General features: G+C 40.3%; 1 protein-coding gene across 1 annotated transcript in view; it reads right to left on the reverse strand.

Moving 5' to 3' along the window:
* EPB41L4A (erythrocyte membrane protein band 4.1 like 4A) overlaps nt 1-17,945 on the reverse strand; it is a 194,215-nt gene that overhangs the window by 74,211 nt on the left and 102,059 nt on the right. Inside the window, exons 5-9 of the mRNA XM_084882830.1 lie at nt 9,356-9,453; nt 8,088-8,208; nt 5,000-5,087; nt 2,307-2,395; nt 1,640-1,703 (exon numbers count right to left, since the gene is read on the reverse strand). Coding sequence (XP_084738956.1) covers nt 1,640-1,703; nt 2,307-2,395; nt 5,000-5,087; nt 8,088-8,208; nt 9,356-9,453 — 460 coding nt within the window. The remainder of the gene's footprint in view (nt 1-1,639; nt 1,704-2,306; nt 2,396-4,999; nt 5,088-8,087; nt 8,209-9,355; nt 9,454-17,945) is intronic.

A 17,945-nucleotide genomic window follows, 5' to 3' on the forward strand; every position in this document is an offset into this window, starting at 1 on the left:
ATTATTCTATTTTTTGGATGATTTTAATTCAATCTTATATATTAGCACATTTAAGACTGATATGTCTAATCAGGAGTTGAAAACTGGATTTTCTTCAAACTAGACTGTTAAAAGAACTACTCTGAGGTTTTTGGATTTTTTCTTTCTCCTTCCTCCCTCTCACTCCCTCCCTCCCTTCCTTCTCCTCACCCAATGATATTTTCCCATTGATTTTTAGAGAGAGAAGAAGGGAGAGGGAGAGACAGACAGAGAGAGAAACATCGATGTGAGAGAAGCATATCAATGGTTGCCTCCCACACATGCCCTGACCAGGGCTGAAAGCCTGCAACCGAGGTATGTGACCTTGGCCAGAATCGAACCTGGGACCTTCCAGTTCGCAGGCCAATCTCTATCCATTGAGCCAAACTGGCTAGGGCTGGACTATTATTTCTTTAAAAATCTGGGATTTACTCCTCATTACAAGTTAAAATTCATTTCAAAATTCAATTTTAATCTCATCAATAACGGCAGCATGTTACACAGTGAAAGGAAGGATCACTGTATTTTTCTAAGAAAGGAACTGATTAGTAATATCAGGTTTTTTAATTTGGTGGCACTTAATCTCAGTAGATCAGCTCATTGATTATTCAATGGATATTTACTGAGCACCTGCTACCTGTGAGGTATCACGTTCTAGCTGTAGTTACAGCCACACTTTTCCTGTGTCTCAACTTGCAAATGCATAAGCACAGATTTTATTAACCTCCTTTTTTACAACAAATATCTCAACAATTCCATGCCATTCACTTTGAACTTGGCGCTGCATAAAGTTAGTATTGAAGAGAGAGAAGGGTGGATTATGCGACATCATATTCTCACTCATTTATCCCATAGCAGTACTAGCACTTCAGGGAGCATTATTTTCACAGGTGGATTAAAAGCAAGTTTTAATATCCTTGCCTTCTTTTGCCCAGTTTTCTAAAAGCTACCTGTCCAGGCATGAAGGCACCCCCAGGTTCTGACAGATACTGTGTCCCTTACCCACACAATCCTTAGGACACAGCCACGCTGCGGGGGGAGGACCAGCACTTTTGCACCCTCGCCTTACATTCTCCTTTGAAAGCATTCAGAATTTCCCATCCGATTTATCTGCCACACCCAACTAAGGAAACAGCAGAAGTGTGATTCTGCACCCTTCTGATTACATGAATCTTCGCAGATAGCACCGAAGAGCAAATTACACTAATAAAGACAATCACCTGCTATTCTCTTTTCTGCTCTAGGAAGGTTCGTTTCCCTTTGCTAAAACCAAAGTGACATTTCTCCTTTACCAACTCATTCGCTTCTACCCTGCCCCTCCTCGAGCAGCTGTGCACTTAAGTCCAGTAACCAAGTTCCATGGTTTTGCTGCTGAAGAAAACACAGCAGTCGTACTTCACAATGTCTTTGCAGTTATCAATGAGGAGACGAAATCCACCTTCTCAGCTAAGCTACCGTGTTTCCCCGAAAATAAGACATCCTCCGAAATAAGACCTAGTGCATGGAAAGATAAGACATCCCCTGAAAATAAGACCTAGCGCAACTTTGGGAGAAAAAATTAATATAAGACACTGTCTTATTTTCAGGGAACTGTCTAATTTTGTGCCAAATACAAACTTACATCTTTTCCCAGTACTCGGAGTTCAAACTGCATCTCCTTGAAGTGAATCTTTGTAATTCGAGGCCTGAAAAGAAAAAAAAAAAGCAAAAGATGGTGGTGGAGGTGGTGCTATTTTTCAGAAGTAACCTTTCAGAAGTTCAGTGGGAAAAAGATTGGTTCATACTGCTTCCCTCATATACTACTACGATCATTGTAGAGTTCTCTGTATACCCTTCCGCTCTAGACCTCCCTAAACCAAACTCCATTCTCATTCTGTGCTTCTCCGGTACATGCACACAAGCTTGGATTCCCCGGCCCCAACAGTGCTGCCTTCCCAGACCCAGAGAATCCTTGGTCCCTATCACACCTTCCCACCTAGTTAGAACTCAGAGTAGTCCTGAGAACCCAGCCCAGCAGCGCACACTGGAACTCGTAGGGAATCCTATTACACACAGCTTCCACAGACAAGAGTCTAGAATCACAGAGAAAATTTCTCTGAAATTTACAGAGAAAATATTATACTGATATGCATGGGGAGGAGCTTTCTAGCCAATTTCACTCATATTTGTCAACTACTAGAAATGTAACTGTTTTCTTCTCCCAGCCCTTTCACTGCCACACAAGTCCCATAAACCCAAAACATACAGTGTATAACCTGAATACCAACTCCGCCACAGTTGATACTTACCAGAAATACTTCCCCACTTGCTTTTTATTCTTGTAGACAACAACACCAACTGGAGTTAATCCTAAGAAGTACTCAGATTTGTTTTCCCCCTGCAAAAACAAACATATGCCTATAACTATACATGTATTCATTTAAACGCACCCTATCAAACTGTAATTGGCCATTCAAACATAATTTGTCAGGTTGATATTGGATCTAGTTTTTGAAAGTCATCAGCTTAGAAAGCTAGCTAAGCTATGATGGTAGCTAACTTGCTGCTCATTGTTTTCAAAGTTTTAAAGACATTTTTTCTAGTGCATTCAGACTTGCAACTTCAGTTCATTAAAAGAACCTGGACTACTAATCAGGCTTCTGATTGACGCACCCCATTGTTTAACCCTGAACATTAACTAGAATCCCCCATGCAGCTTGAAATGCTGATGCCTAGGTTATTACCTAAACCAGTTAAATCAGAATCTGCAATGAAGGGGCCCAGGTATCAAAAACACAAAAATGTTCCAGGTGATCCTCCTGTGCAGCCAAGGACTAAGAACCACTGGCTTCTACCAATGGTCCCTTACCCGGGGCTCACTGATTTACTTTCTGATGTGAACAGTCATGAGACCTTGTTCCCCACCACCCTCTCCAGAAAGTTCAAAAAGTGACCTGCAGGCATACTGCTAGATTTTCTGAGGTCACTATCACGCTCCTTCCCACCAACACCTGTGACTTTAAGACTGCTCAAAATTTTAAAATACAGTCTCTTCTATAAAGACTAGAGACCCTTAATTTCTAGGCGATGACAAATCTCAATGAAGAAAATGGGATTCTGCCGAAACCGGTTTGGCTCAATGGATAGAGCGTCGGCTTGGAGACTGAAAAATCCCTGGTTCGATTCCGGTCAAGGGCATGTACCTTGGTTGCGGGCATATCCCCAGTAGGGGGTGTGCAAGAGGCAGCTGATCGATGACTCTTTCTCATCGATGTTTCTAACCCTCTATCTCTCTCCCTTCCTCTCTGTACAAAATTAATAAAAATATATTTTAAAAAAAGAAAAGAAAATGGGATTCTGAAATGAAAAAGTTGCAGAGTGGGTGCCAAAAACATACATAGAACTGTCTGTTTATGTTCATCTTATTTCTACTCTGAGGTCAAATAACAGATTGCAAAGTCATAGTCCAAGGAACATTAGTCAACTAATAAATTTTGAAAGAATACCAACTGTTGCCCACTTTCAGTTTTAAAAATTCAATCTTAAAGGAATGTATGGAAGAGTCTAAAGAATCCACTTTATTGACCATAAATTCCTACTGCCCACAAACATTGTGACTTAGGATAAGCATTACAAAAACACACAAGTGTTTTGCAAAAGATTCTCTTTTTACACTTTTCCTATGAAATACATTTTTAAAACTGAAAACCTAACAAGATTAGTGTAGAAGCGTTCATGAAGGACAATTGTATAGAGCATTTAATTATCTAATGAGATTGAAATTTAATATATCAGGGAACTACTACTTCCCCCCAGATGTAACCTTTATTAATGTAACCTTTATAGTAATGGTAATATATATTCAGGGACACATCTAACTCTTTACAAACTCTGAAAATCAAAAGACACATTACAAAATAAATGCATGACTAAGTTATTGCATCACAGTAAATTTTATCAGGGTTCCTTAAAAATTGAGTTCCCTAATCCAACTGACAAACACTCTGCCTTTTACAATCTTTAGCAATTCATTTCCTGTAAAGGTACATGGCTCATTTTCTCAAATAATCAAATTTGACTATTGCTAACTAAACTCATAAAATGAAAGTCAATCACATTTCAATCTCACTGGCCTAGAATAGCCAATTGATAACCTTAGAGAAGTGGTTCAAAGGTTAAGATCGGATCCAGAACATTCACCACAGATTCAGTATAATTGCTCAGTGGCTATATTCAACAAGTTTTCATCAGTTACTAAAGAAAATCTGCAAATGTATTTCTAATAATCCAGTGGCAAAAACTATAATAGATGCCTGACCAGGGTGGCTAAGTGGTAGAGCATCAACCTATGAACTAGATCACTGTTTGATTCCTGATCAGGGCACATGCCCGGGTTGTGAGCTCAATACCCAGCGGGGGATATGCAAAAGGCAACCAAGCAATGATTCTCTCTCATCACTGATGTTTCTTTCTCTCTCTCTCCCTCTTCCTTCTTCTCTGAAATCAATAAAAATACATTTTTAAAAAACTACAATAGGCAGTAACTATAATATTGACAGAACCCACAGATGCAAAAAAAACCCACAAATAGTTGTAGCTGTACTGTTGTCTAATGCCTACTTTAAGTAATTTTATTAATGTTTTTCAGCCGTTAAACCTATTTTTTGAAAAACCCTCCTGTTTTCTGCCTAATACAATCAACTACAGACCAATTTTAAATTGTTTTGACGTTTAGCTAAGCCCCTTGGAACTGTTTTCCAGATTGTGTTTTCAAGCCCAGTTAATTGTTTTCTACACATGGAAATATAATCACAGACTTCTATGCAAAACTCATTAGGATTTAATCCACACAAGAGATCATCTGTGTTTGAAAAGCACAGATGAAAAAGCATCATCTGCTTTCTACACAACAGGATTGCAACTTTCCTTCGGGAGTTTCGGTGGCACTTTAAGAAAAATGTCATCAGATTTAAATATTTTGTGTTAATTAAATGTTACTCACATAGACGGGATGGAGGTCAACGCCGTACATCTCCAGGGACTTTGCAGTCCTCAAGTAATTCAGCTCTGCTTCAGAAGGAGCCTGACCCCTGAACCCAGCACAAAAACAAAGAGTTACTCTATGACAGCCACAACACAGGGAATGAAACCATGTTCGCCAAGTTCCCCGGAAAAAGAAGTAACCCTTTGTGCTAGTGCAAACCCAAGTCTTTGTACTGCAAGAAGCCCCTTGCCTTCTGGATGACAAAAGTGCACGCCCCTGGAACAAGGTGACACTTGTGTCAAGTTGACTTCATTTACTGAGTCCATTTTTGTTCATTATAGCCAGTCCCAACGTCCTAGCATCTATGAAAAATTCTCCGTTTCTGAAACCCTGAGAGATTAGTAAGAACACAAGCACTCAAATTAAGAAAGAATACCCTGACAAAAAGTATAAAGTCTCCATGCACCAGCAGCTCTCCACCAGGAGCAGGAGTGGTAAGAGCAGTGGTGGGTAGCAAGAAGAGAATGGGCTCTCCACCACCCAACTGGGGTCTCAGCACCACCTCCTGAGCACAGCAGTTTGGTATTTAGAAATTGTAAAAAATACTAATCATTGTCTTAATTCAAAGGATAGAATCATTCCCCAAATCTTTATTGGTGATAATATACAGAAAATAGCATTCATTTTTAATGAGGGTGAGAATTGGCCAAGAATCTCCATGCATGCGTGGAAATGGTGTGTGTGTGTGTGTGTGTGTGTGTGTGTGTGTGTGTGTGTAAGAGAGAGATATTTTTTATGGCTAACAAAAGGAGCTGTAAATTTTTAAAAATTAAGAAATTCTTTTGATGCAGCTATGGTACCCTGGAAAACCCAGTCATAAACCATACTTTTCAAATCTATGAAGACCGCGACCACTCATCAAAAATCAGACACAACAAAGCTACCAAACTTTGATCAAGCTTTCTTCTCTTAGAAATAACAGTCACACTGTCAACATCATTGCATAAGATATGTAAGGCCCTTCACTCAAAGCTCCTTGATAATTTCAAAAAAATACCTGTACTTTGAAACGCCTCATAGAATTAGTATTCTCAGAACATGCCACACACCCTGCCCTTCACAATGTTGTTACAGGCACTGTTGTTACGAGCACCCACTTCAGCAAAACCGTAAAGTGAAGGACTCTATAATCAGCTGGAGAGCATTCTGGTGCATGCTAATACCAGACAGAGAGCCTGGTTTCCCTGATTGCAATTCAGCAATTGACTTCTCTGCTCCTCACTGAAAAAGATCCTTTAGGCAAACATTTTTTGTTGACCAGATTAATTCTGCATCCCCCCCCCCCTTCCCTATAATACATTTAAAAACAAGCAAATTCAAGAGGGAATGTTACATAAGAGGCAATAAAGCAAAGTTAATCAGTATAGAGGATTTAACCAAAATAACTATAATTAAATTATGACTTCAATGCTACAGGCCATTACTTGAAAATCCTACCAGGGACTCGGGTATATTCTCAGAGGTTCATGTAGTTTTAACATAATACCCTCCAAGGCTCCACACTGGTGTCATCATGATTTTCAGATTCATTGCTATAGACTGAATAGGACTTTGCTTATAACTGTGAAGAATTTACATACTTATGACTTAGCAGATCCAGAATACATTAAAGCTTTTGTGGTTATAAATTATATTTACAGTTTAAAAAAAATCTCCCAAGGTTCTGGTGACTGAAAAAGTAGAAGACTGTGAAATACAGTATATACAGCATGACTCCATTTATGTAAAATCGTACACAAACCTATACAGAATACATTTTCTCTATGGGAAATTATTCATAGAGAGAGGTCTAAAAGGCCATTAACAAAAAAAATATCTTGACTGTCCTTATACTTTATAAATTCTTTGAATTTCTATGAGCTTCTTAGTGTTATAAGCAGTTAAAACTTGAAAAAGAAAAAGAATACTAGAATGTTCCAGGCAAAAGTGAAGAACTTATCATTCTAGAAATTCATTGAGCCTGCCAATGGCAAAGAATGGTGGTTGATGTAATATAAAATGTTATTTTTCCTGATTTATTGAGATATAATTAACTGATATTGTGTATGTTTAAGGTGTACTGTGTGTTTGATACATTTTTTAAAAATGTATTTTTTATTGATTTCAAACAGGAAGGGAGAGGGAGAAAAATAGAAACATCAATGATGAGAGAATTATTTTTTTTTGTAATTTCTATTTTTTCTTTCTTTTAAAAAATTTTTTTTTTATTGATTATGGTCTCACATAAATGTCCTTATTCCCCCATTCCCATCCCAAACCCCTCCCTAGATATGCCTCCCCCATCTCCCCCCCCGCGCCCCCCCCCCCCCCCCCCCCCCCCGTTGTCAATGGCCACTGGCTAGGCCCATATGTATGCACACAAGTCCTTTGGTTGATCTTTTCCCCTTAACCCCATCCCCCCTTATTTTCCCTCTGAGGTTTGAGAGTCTGATCGCTGGTTCTCTTTCTCTGGGTCTGTTTGTGTTGTTCATTATTTCCTCTAGATGTGTGAGATCAGCATAACCATTATGGCTTGTTGCAGTTTAGGCTCTTACAAAGGATGAGAGAATTATTGATCACTGCCTCCTGCATGCCCCTACTGGGGATCAAGCCCTCAACTCGGGCATGTGCCCTGACCAGGAATCGAACAGTGACCTCCTGGTTCACAGGTTGATGCTAAACCACTGAGCAATGCTGGCCGAGTTATTTGGTACAGTTTTATATTTCAAAATGATGGCCACCATAGCTTAGCTAACATCTCCATCTTATCACCATTTCTTTTTTGTGGCGAGACCTACATTGAAGATCTACTCTCTTTGCTACTTTCAAGTATATGGATGGACCCCGAGGGCATTATGTTAAGTAAAATAAATCAGAGAAAAATAAGCATGGTATCTCTTGTATGCAAAATCCAAAAAAGCCAATCTCATAGAAACAGAGACTGGAACAGTGGCTCCCAGGCTGGTAATCAGGTTGGGGGACATGGGGAAGACACTGATCAAAGATGACTAATGTTTGAGAACCTAATGCACAGCTTGTTAATTATAGTTAATAACGTGATTCTTACATTAGAGTTTTATGAATTCTTTCTATGGCTTCTTCAAGTTCTTCCTTCTGATCAGGAACAAACCGGTATTCTGACACATATCCTGCAGTATGCTTATATGGGTCATAATCTCCAAGTTCAGCTAAAAAAGGAAAACAATTATATATTTTTTTTCATTTTAGGAAAATATTCTCCTCCAGGATACAGGAATACACATATGGCTGTCATGCTTAAACATGTTCTTCAAATGCCTTATTAATAATTCACATATATGTAAATAGTTTTAGTAAAAAATAACTCAGATGAGCATATATCTGAATGGTATTAAAAAAAATACCTTATCCTAAAAACATATGTCCTGGGTTTTTGCTTTCTGAAAGACTATAATTATTTTCATTCCAATTATTCTTATCATTTAAATGAAAAAAAGTTATAAACAATTTAGAGTACAGACATTGGAAATATTAGAAGTGAATAACAGCCACGACCCCAATATATCCTCTCAGACAATGACACCAAGAAATAGAGCGTGTGATTCAAAACGTATTTGCCACACATAATGGTCATGAAAATATAATACAATGCTGCACATAACCCCATTACAGTTTATACAAAGAAACAAAATGCAACCAGAAAGCTTAGTATATTATGCTTATAAAAAAATCCTCTTCCTTACATTAATAATGCGCCTTACAAACCCAACCAAGTTCCTCTATGCGACATTATTCCTAGGATACTTTTTCTAGGCTGTGTCTAATCTGCAAAGGCCATTCGAAGGCAGGGAACATGCTGTTCCGTCGCCCCCATCCTCAGCTTGTCTCAAAAATGACAATGCGATCTGGAAATGCCCCCAGGGGAGCAAATACCGAAGCCACGAGCTGAAGTGCAGTGAGCGCCCAGCGTGTGCCACCCTCTGAACTGGCCTGGCGCCTGACAGTGTAGGGTCTTCACGACAGCTGCCTGGAAGCAGCGTGGTCTCTGAGACACAACCGCTCCGGGGACAAGGAGCTCAGGTGGAACGGAGAGGAGAACAGATTTTCAGACCGTCCACTTCATCAAGAATCAATGCTGTGCCTGCGACCAAACCCGCACGGGACCCACCACTAGGAAATGTACAGCTGGCTTCATGTTGACGCTTCCGAAGGGACCTGATTAAAACCTGATTCTGACTAAATTCCATTTTTCCCCCCAGTAGAACATCTTGATAAGAAACATTTTAGCATATAAACAGAAAAATTCAAACATTGTCCTCAAAATCTCTGCAGCAAATGCACGTCAGTGGAACCTACACTGCACGGCATATGCTCCCAGCTGAGCAGCGGTGCTGGCCGGGCAGGGCAGCCGGCCCTGAAGGACATCTTGCTTCACCTGCAGGAAAAACTGGTATCTGAAAGAGAAGTGGAAAACGAGATTAATGGTATCGTCCACTACCCAGACCTGCAGCTTCAGAGCCTGACTAAGGAAAATAAAATGCTTCCTGGTTTTTGGTATGAAGGGGGCTGCTGAGTGAGCAGACTGTAAGCACCCTCTGTGGGGGCAATGCAGGGAAGAGACTAAAAGAGAAGGTGCTCCACATAAACTGGCTGGACTGCGTCCCATCCCAGCCCCACAGGTGGCTGCCTGACCTCTCTAACAGCCACCTCCTCACCTGGAAAACTCAGGGAGGGAAGGAGCTATACCTCACACGCTGATGTGGAGGTTCCAGGTAAGCTACTGTTACATTGTCATTACCGCCAAGGCCACTGCTATGATAACATGCTCCTAATGGGAGGAACAAATCGCAAGGACCCAGCCCTGATGACGTGTTATCTACAGAGAGTAAAATCATCCATGCAGGACAAAAGGTCACGATAGTGTCGTTCCATCAATCCTCCCGCTAATTAATGCCCTGCCCATTACCTGCAGTTTTGCTCCTTCCATTTGCCTAAAGAAAACCTGTTATCATAATAATGCCACCCATCTTTCTAAACACTGTAAATCTAGTAACTCATTCCAAGTGTTTTACATACAATAATGTATGTAAGACTTTAAAATCAAATCAGGACTATTATCACGTCCATTTTGCAGATGAAGAAACTAACAACACAAAGAGATGAAGTAACTTGTCCAAGGTCTCACAAGAGCTAAGGAGCAGAGCCAGACCTGGATTCCAGGGCACCTGACCCTAGATATCTCTTAATGAGGGTGCCAGGCAACTCTGGCTAGCTTCCCACCCTCCACCTACCCACCCTCCTTTCAGGCTTTCTGCCAGTGGGTTGAGAAAGGTTTATGAATCCATACAATGAGTCATCAACCCAAGCCCCAGCCACCATCTCTCTCCCTGTCTCTATCTCTATCAGATACACACACACACACACACACACACACACACACACATGAGGCTGTCCTTTGTGACTTATCTTTCTTTGCAACATGTCATAGGGAAAGGGCAGAAAAAAAAGCAAAGAATAAATTCTAAAAATCAGTTGTGATAAATTTCTCTTTTCCAAATGCTCACCACCAAAGCCCTTAGTGAGGATATCCAAATGTTAGCCGCTACTCGTATTATTTCTAGAAGACTGATATCCACTTGGTGCCCACAGGCTGAAGTGAAAACATGCTTCCCAGCCTGTGCTTTTCCACTGCCAATAAATGGCACCACAGTTCTCCAGACACCCAAGTAAGAGAAACCTAGGAACAATGTGTAAGCCCTGGCACCCACATTCCATCTCTAAACCTGCTGTTCTGGGAACGTGTATACTTCTCTCCATCTCCTACTCCAAGTCATTACCCACTGGATTTCTAAAACCTTCATGTTCTGCCATCATTCACACTAATCTCCCTTCCAAACCACCTTCCCATGAGGTAAATAGGATCAGGTCTCTCCCTTGTTTAAAAAAACAAACAAAAACAACCCTAAATTCTTCAGGATTAAGATCAAGATCCTCAAGATAGCTTGTTAAGACCTCTGCTTACTTCCTGAGCCAAATCTCTTGCCATTGACCACTGACTTCCCGTCACCACCACTCCCGGTCATTCACATTTTCCAGCTCCTCTTAGTTACTTTCCACTCCCTGAATGCTTGGCCACCAAATCCACTTTGTTGTAGTCCTCTGGGCTCCTCTTGAAGAGGAGTAAAGTGATATTAGCAGAAACTAAATGCAAAAGCTTATCACTAAAGAGACATTTCACTAGAATTACAGTGGTGCCTCACACAACGAACTTAATTCGTTCCAGGAGCAAGTTTGTTATGCGAAAAGTTCGTTATGTGAAACGCGTTTTCCCATAACAATACATGTTAAAAAAAAATAATTCGTTCTGTAGCATAAAATATGCTAAGATGACATAAAAAAAGATAAATTTTTTGTTATTATTTTTATTTTTGTTATTATTTTTATTTAGATACATCTAAAAACATAATTTTTTTTAAAAAAAAACACACATTTTTTTAATTTTAAGACAGACTAAGTAGAGTCTACCGAATCTTGCACATCTTCATCCATTTTCTGCTTTTTGGCCGATGGTTTCATGAAAAACCTGTCCAAAGTCGTTTGTTTAACGACTTGAGTTTAACTTAAAAGGACGACTGCCGTGATACGTGCGTGATTTAATTCGTAATGAAGAACGATTGCCGCGATACGTGCTTAAGTTAAGCGCAGTGACTAACGACTGCCTGCAGTGCCTGCGCGGAAGGATGCAATACATCGGCAGCGATCGTGGAAGCTCGGGCGAAGCAGTCGTGGAAGCTCGGGCAAAGCGGTCGTGGAAGCTCGGGCGACTTCGTTGTGTGAAACAAAGTTCGTTGTATGAATCATGAAATGAAGTTCGTTGTGTGCAGCGTTCTCTGTGCGAGGCGTTCTTTATGCGAGGCACCACTGTACTACTGCTTGCTAGAAGCTTGCATTTAGCTACACTCTCTTTCTCTATTGTTACCTTGGAATTTATTTTCCTGAAGTGTATTTTTTTTTTTTTTAGAAAATGGGTCACAGATGAATATTTGTCTTGCTGTATTAAGACATTTATAACATCTGACTGAATAGTCAAATCCTTTGCCAAATACAGAAACTGAGAGATCTGCTCCCATAAGAGTTTGCTTCAAAGAGAAAGGAAAAGAGAAACAGAGGGAGGTGAACAACAAAGGCGCAGCTGGAACAGAGAAAGACAAACAGATACAAAGGACAGGAACCATAACCCATTGTTAATTCTACTCCCACTCTGGAGGGCTCAGCACACAGTAGCTACTCAATAAAGAACTGCTGTCTTGATGGATGGCTATATGAATGAACAGATGGATGCATGGAAATGGAAAAAAAAAACACACAAAACTGAACATTCTTTGCTGCCTCTGAGAAATTCATGAAGAAAAAGAAAAAAAGGACATCTGTTCAAACTTCTCTAGATAACATGACTTTCAAAGACACTAGAAATCTTTAAGTTGTTGCATAAAAAATCCAATAAAATCAAGGAAGACAAGTAAACTATTTTTAATTAGAAACTTGATTAATCTTTAAGATAGCAAGCATTATGTTAGTTTTATATAAGACAAATTTACGACACAGTAAATTCTATTTTTATATGCCAAACAAACACTATATAGTGGTCCTATTTGTAATTAACTGTATACAAATCATTTTGTCCATTTTATGGACTTAGAGTACACCAAATATTTTACTTAAATTGCAGATTTAGAGTAGCTGGGCCTTTTCATCTGTCATTCTTTATTTTCTTTCTTTTTTTTTTAAATTGATGTTAGAGGAAAGGAGGAAGGGAGAAAGAGAGAAACATCAACTTGTTCTACTTATTTATGCATTCATTAGTTGATTTTTGTATGTTCCCTGACCAGGATCAAACCCACGACCTTGGCATATTGAAATGAAGTTCTAGTTCACTGAGCTACCCAGTCAGGGCTCTTAATCATTCTGATTAAGGCTATGAATGGTTACTTGAGTCATTTTTAATTTCCAGTTTTAGGGTGAATCTACATTCTAGTTTACCTAGGACAGTTCTATTATAGTTGTGCCTATTATACATGCCTAAGTATTAATCTCCTAGTCATTCTGCATGTCAGGGTTTGAACAATAAAGTATATTGTGACTCTAGTTGTATTTTACCCCTATTGGGGGGAAAAAAGATGCTGACTAAAAATGATCCACTTAATAAGGAAGCTTTCCAGAACACATTCAGATGCAAAGCAGAGCTACATAAAGCAACCACTGGCCATCTTTTTGTGTAAATTACCACACTGGTGTGCATGCACTATCTACCAAGCTAGACGTGGGCTCTGGGGAAGAAGTGCTCCACCTTCCCTTACTGCATCACTACAAGCAGTTCAGCACAAGAGAAGGGCTGAAATACTGGCCTCACAGTTTCCTGTGGATCTGCTGTTCAATAAAGACAGCTGAATTGATACCAACGATGTTCGAACCATGAACAATTTAGCACGTATCAGAGGCGAGAAGAATGGGCAAAGAAGGTTTGCTCAGAGAAAGGGCAGAGAGACCCTGTTCTTTCAGGAGCCCAGACAGAAGGTTCTCCTGAAAGACAGCCAGGAATGCTCACACCAAACAGCCCGAGGAGCACCTGACCTGAGGCCCTGGTGAGGAATCTGAAAGGCGTGGGGACAAGCAGAAGTCTGATTTTTGGGTACCAGCTAAACGTGACCTTGAAGGAGAGTCCTATCCACACAGAAGCAGGATTGGATTCTGCACCACAGAGAGGGAACACAGCCCGGGACAGCAACTGAATCACTTTGGATTAACTTCAATGCAAGGGACAGAGGGAAATGGTTCAATAATAGCATAATATTAAACACTGTGGAGGAAATAGGATGTATAGCTTAAGAAGAAAAATAGTAGAGGAAGCAACCACTAATTCTCAAGAGAAAGGGACAAAGAAGTTCTGGAGTAACACTTTAGTCTCGGAGGTTTAAAACTGATGGTAAAAATACTGGAAAAGTAGCAATAGTATCACCTTACATTTGTATAATCCACTAAAGTTCACAAATTTCTTTGGTATCCAACTGGAAATCAATCCTCCCTTCAACTCTGATGAACTAAGGACCACTATCTTCACGAGGAGACAGGGATTCTGGAAGTGGACATGTAACTGAAGGTCACTCAGCTACCAAAGAAGCTGAAACAAGCGAATCTCCACAACGTGAAGAATATGAACCACCAAAGTAGTAATGATAATTACCAAGCTTAATGTCAATCCCCAGAAAATACTAAAAAATATTATAAAACAGAAACCCGTTTTCAAAAGCTAAAAAGTGTTAATTATGAACCAGTCATTTGGAACTAACATTATTTTCTTTTTGTAGAAATAGTTGTTAGATCCTTAAAAGTTCAGGCAAATTTCAATGGCATCACAGATAGCATTGTCAGCAAAGCAATGCAGTCTGTCTGTCCTTTCTCCTCGGACTGATACCCTATCTCTCTTTGGTCCCTACTGAATCTCCTTGGTACTCAGTGCACTGGAACACGATGCTTCAAGCAATTACTGAATGAAGGTAAATGAGCGAGTGAATTCTGTCTTTTCATACAAATTCAGGAAATGTAGGCTAGAGGCAATAGTAGAATAATTCATAGTTAAATGAACAACTACATCCAGGAAGTTCTCTTTAGTGGATTGATTTTAACCTGAAAGACCTGTCTCAGGGCTCCAGTTGGTCTTTTCCTCCCTAGTTTTGTAATCAATAATTTGAAAATTATTATTATTGTTTTCATTTAAGCTAACTGTGCCATCTACTTAGATTTTTGCATTATAAGCACTTTGCATGTATTGTCATATATTCCTCCAATATCTTTTTGAAGATATAGTTTAATTCCATTTTACAGATGAAAATCCTATATAATAAAAGGCTAATATGCAAATAGACTGAATGGTAGAACAACCAAACAACTGGTCACTATGACGTGCGCTGAACACCAGGGGGCGTGCGTGGAAAATGGTGGCCATTGGCCATGGCAGGATGGTGGAGCAGATGAGTAGGGGTGCCAGACCAAGGTAGGGCGCTGGTTGCTGTCATCAGGGCAAGCCTCTGGTGGTTACTAAAAATTCTTTGCTCCTGCACTCCCCAGTCCCCCTCCACCCCCCTAGTGCTTGCACCTGCTGCTGGCACCAGCCCCTCTCGCACCCACTGCAGGCACCCAGTGCCAGCCCCAATCGCTTGGCACCATCAGCAAGTGCGGGCAGTGGCTACTGGCCCCAATCGCTACTCAGGGCTTCTCCAACTCCCCCTGCTCCTGAGGGGTGATCAGGGCCAGCAGCTGCCTCTCACACCCACTGCCAGTGACAGCCCTGTTCACACCCGTTGCTGGCACCAGAGCCGCAGCTCACACCCACTGCCAGTGCCAGTCCCACTAGCACCCGCAGCCAGCGCCCAGAACTGGTCCCGATTTTTTGGCACCGTCAGTGAGTCTGAGCGGCAGCTGCCAGCCCCAATCACCCCTGAAGCCTTCTCCACCTCCCCCTGCTCCTGAGGGGCAATCGGGGTAGCAGCTGCCACTTACACACACTGAAGGCTCCAGGCTCCAATCACTCCATGCCATCAGCAGGAGCGAGTGAGGCTGGCATTATCAACAGGAGCGAGTGTGGCTGGCATTGTCAGCACATGGGAGCAGCAGCAGTGGGAACAGGGCTGCCAGCAGACAGGGGACCAGGGGCTGCCATGGGAGGGGCCAGGTGGGGGTGTGGAGGATGGGCCGAGACTCACCCTGTGCCCACCATAGCCTCATGGCCCACAGTTCCTTTCAAGGTGCACAAATTCGTGCAGAGGGCCCCTAGTACAGATTATATTGTAGTAATAAAAAGGTTAGGTAAGCTTCTCAAGATTACACAACCAGTGAGTAGCAAAGCAAGGAAGCAGACCTCAGCCTTTCTAATTCCAACGCCCATCTCCTTAACCCATACTGCATTATGCTCACCAAATGTCCAGAGGGCTCAGAGCTATGAATGACATAGAATACACGGAAGGCTGTCATAATATTTTGAATTAGAATTGAAGATAAGTTTAACAGATATCATGAGGACACGAATTACTTTAAGGACTGACAGGAGGGGAGAGATTATACTATTCTGCATAGACCTAGGAAGGAAACCTAGTTCCAGGCACTTGTTACCGAGTTTCCCATTGCTTTGCAAAGAGTAAGGTTTCCTATCTTTAAAATATTTATAAAGAAGCAGGCTGGCATACCAGGGATGTTCTATAAAGGTGAAGGTTAGGATATATGACCTTGGAGCCCCCCAACTTTGTTTATATCAGCACACGTTTTTGAGCACATTAACAGGTACTCCCAGTTTATATGATTCTTTCCCTTACATTTCTCATGGTCTGGAACCTTACTTTCCTATGTATCCCACTCACCTTTAGCTTTTTGTTCTCTAAATACAACATCCTTCTGGAATACTACCTAGTATAAGCATATATGTACATAAGGAGATTCAATGCAGCACTATCTATAATCTTTAAAAAGGAAACAAGCTGGAGAGCGCACCACAAGGCACGGCCAAATAAATTGTGTAATACCATGCAGGAGTAAAACGAATGGATTCCATAGTGCAAGACATCTGAACAATAGGTAGGAAACAATGATTACCAAAAAATGTGGAAGAATTGGTATGCTTACCACAGTTTTATTTTTCATATAAAAAATTATAAACAACCTAAGAGCCAATACAGAGGAGGCCAGAATTTTTTCAAAAGAATTGAAGCAAGATAAAGGTTCAATTTGAAAAGGTGGCCTAAGTAGACTCATCTTTTAATAACATGTACTGGAGCCAAAACCAGTTTGGCTCAGTGGATAGAGCGTCAGCCTGTGGACTGAAAGGTCCCAGGTTCGATTCCAGTCAAGGGCATGTACCTTGGTTGCGGGCACATCCCCAGTAGGGGGTGTGCAAGAGGCAGCTGATCGATGATTCTCTCTCACTGATGTTTCTAACTCTCTATCCTTCTCTCTTCCTCTCTGTAAAAATCAATAAAATATATTAAAATAATTTTAAAAAATAACGTATACTGGAGAATTTTGTTTTTTTTGTTTCAGTTTTTTCTTTTGCCAAAATTATCTCATGCAATCCACTCCTTTTAAAAAGTCCATTTGGCCTACCAACTGAAATTAACATATTCATGCAAATCATTGACTTTATCTTCAGGACACACTGAGAATAAGTGCACAGTAATATCACACTAAATACACATTTAATTTACCTAAATTCAACTATATGTTTTTAGCATTAAAAAGAAATTATAAATTGTGGCATTAGATGTAAGCCAATTATATCATTTGGTTCTTAACTATATTATCTGGTCTAATACTTGAGGAAAAGCAGGTGGCACTGAATTATTTGTGGGTTTGTACATAACACAAATCTATGTATTCTGTTAATGAGCTGTTAGGAAATGTCTGGTCATCATTACTATCTGGTGAACAGATGGGACGTAATGCATTATAAGACACTGTTCTCCCTTCCCCTCCCCTGCCTTCTTAACATTAAATCACTTATCTTTTGGAACCTAACCCTCATGTAAGATGGAACTCCAATAAGCTGCAGAACTAGGAGAAAATGAAATAATAAATGCTAACATTTATCAGGCACTTACTATGAGGAAAACACAACAAACTACAGTTGACCCTAGAGCAGCATATGGATTTGTGGAGCTGATGCCCCATGCAGTTGAAAATTCATACATAAGTTTTGGCTCCCTCAAAACTTAATTATTAACAATCTACTGTTGATTAGAAGCCTTAAACAGTCAATACATATTCTATAACTTAAGTTATATCCAATAACTTAAACAGTCAAGACATATTCTGTAAGTTACATGTGTTATATTGTATTCTTACAATAAAGCAAGAGAAAAGAAAATATTACTAAGAAAATCATAAGGAAAAAAGAATACAT

This window comes from Pipistrellus hanaki (genome assembly GCF_964339955.1).
Source record: "Pipistrellus hanaki genome assembly, chromosome: 4".
Taxonomy (NCBI): domain Eukaryota; kingdom Metazoa; phylum Chordata; class Mammalia; order Chiroptera; family Vespertilionidae; genus Pipistrellus; species Pipistrellus hanaki.